Source organism: Microtus ochrogaster, chromosome 2, assembly GCF_000317375.1.
Source record: "Microtus ochrogaster isolate Prairie Vole_2 chromosome 2, MicOch1.0, whole genome shotgun sequence".
Lineage (NCBI taxonomy): Eukaryota > Metazoa > Chordata > Mammalia > Rodentia > Cricetidae > Microtus > Microtus ochrogaster.
Genome location: NC_022010.1, coordinates 98,211,763 through 98,214,674, shown reverse-complemented (window position 1 = coordinate 98,214,674; position 2,912 = coordinate 98,211,763). Strand labels below are relative to the sequence as shown.

Here is a 2,912-nt window from a genome sequence, read left to right as displayed (position 1 = left end):
AAAAAAAAAAAAAAAAAAAAAAAAAAAAGATATTTACTTCCAAAACACAAGGCAGTGTCTCCTCAGACTAGAAGAGCATAACAGAGAATTTCAGGAACCATCAAAATGCCCAAGTCACAGGCTAGTTCGGGGTTTAAAATATGTATCCGGGTATTGATATGATCTGTTTTTAACAAAATGTAGCTGCCTGCTTTTACTCATTTTTACTTTTCCACATTATGTCCGAGCGTTTAATGCGGCTTGTAAATCAACAGTTTACAACAACAAGAAGTAGCTACTCCCTTCTCCTCTCAGAGTCGTTCTTTAAACATTATGTTACTTCCTGTTCTCCAGCTCAGGACTGGGGAGAGCCTGCGTTGCTGTCTCCATTTTAGTGAGGGAGCGGAGATGTGGCACCCTACTTTGTCCAAGGAGTTTTCTTAAATGTTGATTTTCTTTGACCACCCCTGGCACTACAAGAAGGACTGTATATAAGCCCACGAGTCTAGGAGAGCTTCGATGGAGGTTATTTGTAGTGACCTCTTACCAGCTCTGTCCATCTGGCTAGGGGTGTGACAGAAACTGGAATTTAGGGTTAGGGGTGCCTGCACAGCCGCGAGCTCACAATCTCAAGCCAGGGCTTCTCAGCACTAAGTGCACTTGACACCGGGCCCTCGAGAACCACCCGGCCTACACGCAGGGGCTTAAACTGCAAAATATTAATCCTGTGGAGCTGTTCAGGGGACACCATCAAGGAGTCCAGAGATAAAAAATTGAGCTCTTTCTGGGCGTCAGGGAGGTGGCGTTCGGCAAGGGTCTGGGAGTTCTCCCTGCTCAAGGGCCCCAACAGCACTGCCTGGACAGAAGGACCGCTTTGATCCGCCCAGACTGCCACCCGGACTGCGCGGTTTGCGGGGACAAGAGGGTGAGAGCCACAGGTGAACCCCTGCCCTCCAGGCTACGCCCCCAGCACTAAGCCCCGCCTCGCTCCGAGACTCTGCCCCAACAGGCTCCGCCCTGCAGGTATTTTTACTTACACGCCCTCTCCAGCAGGCTCCGCCCTTTCCGCCTTTCGCCACCCTAAGACCGCCCCTTCCACCGGCTTTCCCACTCAGGCTCCGGTTTTTCCTCCAGTCCCGCCCCTTCCTTGCTGACAGCGCTTCCGGTCGCGTGGGTTTTGCGAGCGTGCTGCTGTCCAGGGCTGGCGGTTTGGGCCATGGGGGTCCCCAAGAGGAAGGCGTCCCCCGCGGGCAGAGGCAAGCGAGCCCGTGTGGAGGAGTTCACGGGCGTGCAGTTCAAGACCCAGCTGAGGGACGCGCAGGGCCCAGGGCCTGGTGAGTGAGGCCGGCGTGGGGACAGCCAGCCACAGTCCTCTCACGGTTCGGGGGACACGGGGGTTCCGGTGACCACGCGTCCGTGCTATGCCATACCCCGGGCAGCCTCCCAAACCTGTCCATCGGGATGATCAGGAAAGCAGAGGAAGGGATGTCGTTCACATGCGAGCGTCAGCCCGGAGCAGTTGAGCCGGTCAGCTTGCTCTCCCTGGGCTGTCAGGAGCGGGCCCCTGAGGCACCCCTAACCCCCTGCCAGCCCGGAGAGCGGCGGGGGTCACGTGTCACAAGTCCCACAAGGACCTCCAGCTCCTTGTCAAGTGACTAGGGTCGGACTCGTGACTGAGATGGACCGGATTCTGTAACTTGCTCTCACTTGGTGAAGAGTGTGACCACACTTCACAACTTCTTATAATCGTGTCACGTTGGTTATGAGGGACACCAGAGTGAAGCATGTTGTGCTGTTCAGACGTCAATGCTGTGGTAAAATAAGCTAATGAAGTCTTTCTCTCAGGTAAATAATGTCACAGGGCTTGGTGGTGCAGGCCTTTAATTCAGCACTTCGGAGAGGGAGGCAGAGGTACCCGATTCTCTGTGAGTCCGAGGCTAGCCTGATCTGCCTAAGAAGTTCCGGACCAGGTACACCTGACTTCCTCCATTAGGAGTGCTAGTAGGTCAGGAACAGAATTGGAATTTGGTACAAGTGATATCCGGCAGGGAGCTGCTGCTGACATCCTGAAGAACAGTAAGCTGTCTGTGTTCTGAACTGCAGTGGGCTGACTGACAGCCTAGGGACTCAGGAAACACTATCCAGAGAGACTGTTTCAAAAAGGATTCTCAGCTAATTTTTTCCTTACAGTTTTTATTTCTAAACTTTTGGTGCCCACCCTTGGTAGTTTGCTTGGGAGAAGATGCTATTTTCAGCACAGAATCCAGCATTCCACCTTTGCATCGGTCATGCCCTAGCAGCATGTTATTTGTGAGGTAGAGATTAAATGGGTGAATAAAACCTTGATCCGGGTCTTGCTATTGTGGATAAAGCAGATGTCAATATAGTCACACAATCACAAGTCTTCCGGAGTAGACAGCTGTGCGTTGTGTACAAGGTGCCTGGGACCTTCATCTGTGAGATAGAAGGCCTGCCCCAGGTTGTAGAATGGTGTAGGGACAGGAGCCTTTCTGGCAGGAGCAAAGAGCAAGCTTGGTTACTCAAAAGCATATGTCTACATCTCAAGGACCGGCTAGAGAGCAGCATACCATCTGAGCAGGAGTCAGAGGGATAGCTAGCTTGACAGGCGGTAGGTGGAGTGAAGTAATTGGAAGATGTGGCAACTTTGACGTCTAGGTAAATGTGGGAATTTGTAGGTTTTTGTTTGAATCTAGTTTCAGATTTCCCCCTCTCCCTCCCTGTTGGTACTTGTTGACTTCCTGTGATAGAAATGCTACCAAGGATAGGATTGGTGGGTGGGTGTCAGGGGTGTTTCCTTTATGCTCTTTTGTGCAGTGGAGGGGAGCTTTGGGGTCCCATTGCAGAGGGTGCTCAGTGGACCAGGGTTAGGGCTAAAGTGATGATCAGTGAGTCAGGATCTAGAGCAAGAAAGG

General features: G+C 52.1%; 1 protein-coding gene across 1 annotated transcript in view; it reads left to right on the top strand.

The window, feature by feature from the left end:
- Positions 1–1,155: 1,155 nt before the first annotated feature.
- Positions 1,156–2,912, top strand: part of Urb1 (URB1 ribosome biogenesis homolog) — a 63,944-nt gene continuing 62,187 nt past the window's right edge. Inside the window, exon 1 of the mRNA XM_005345346.3 lies at positions 1,156–1,313. Within this exon, the coding sequence (XP_005345403.2) occupies positions 1,196–1,313 (118 nt within the window). The 5' untranslated portion in view covers positions 1,156–1,195. The remainder of the gene's footprint in view (positions 1,314–2,912) is intronic.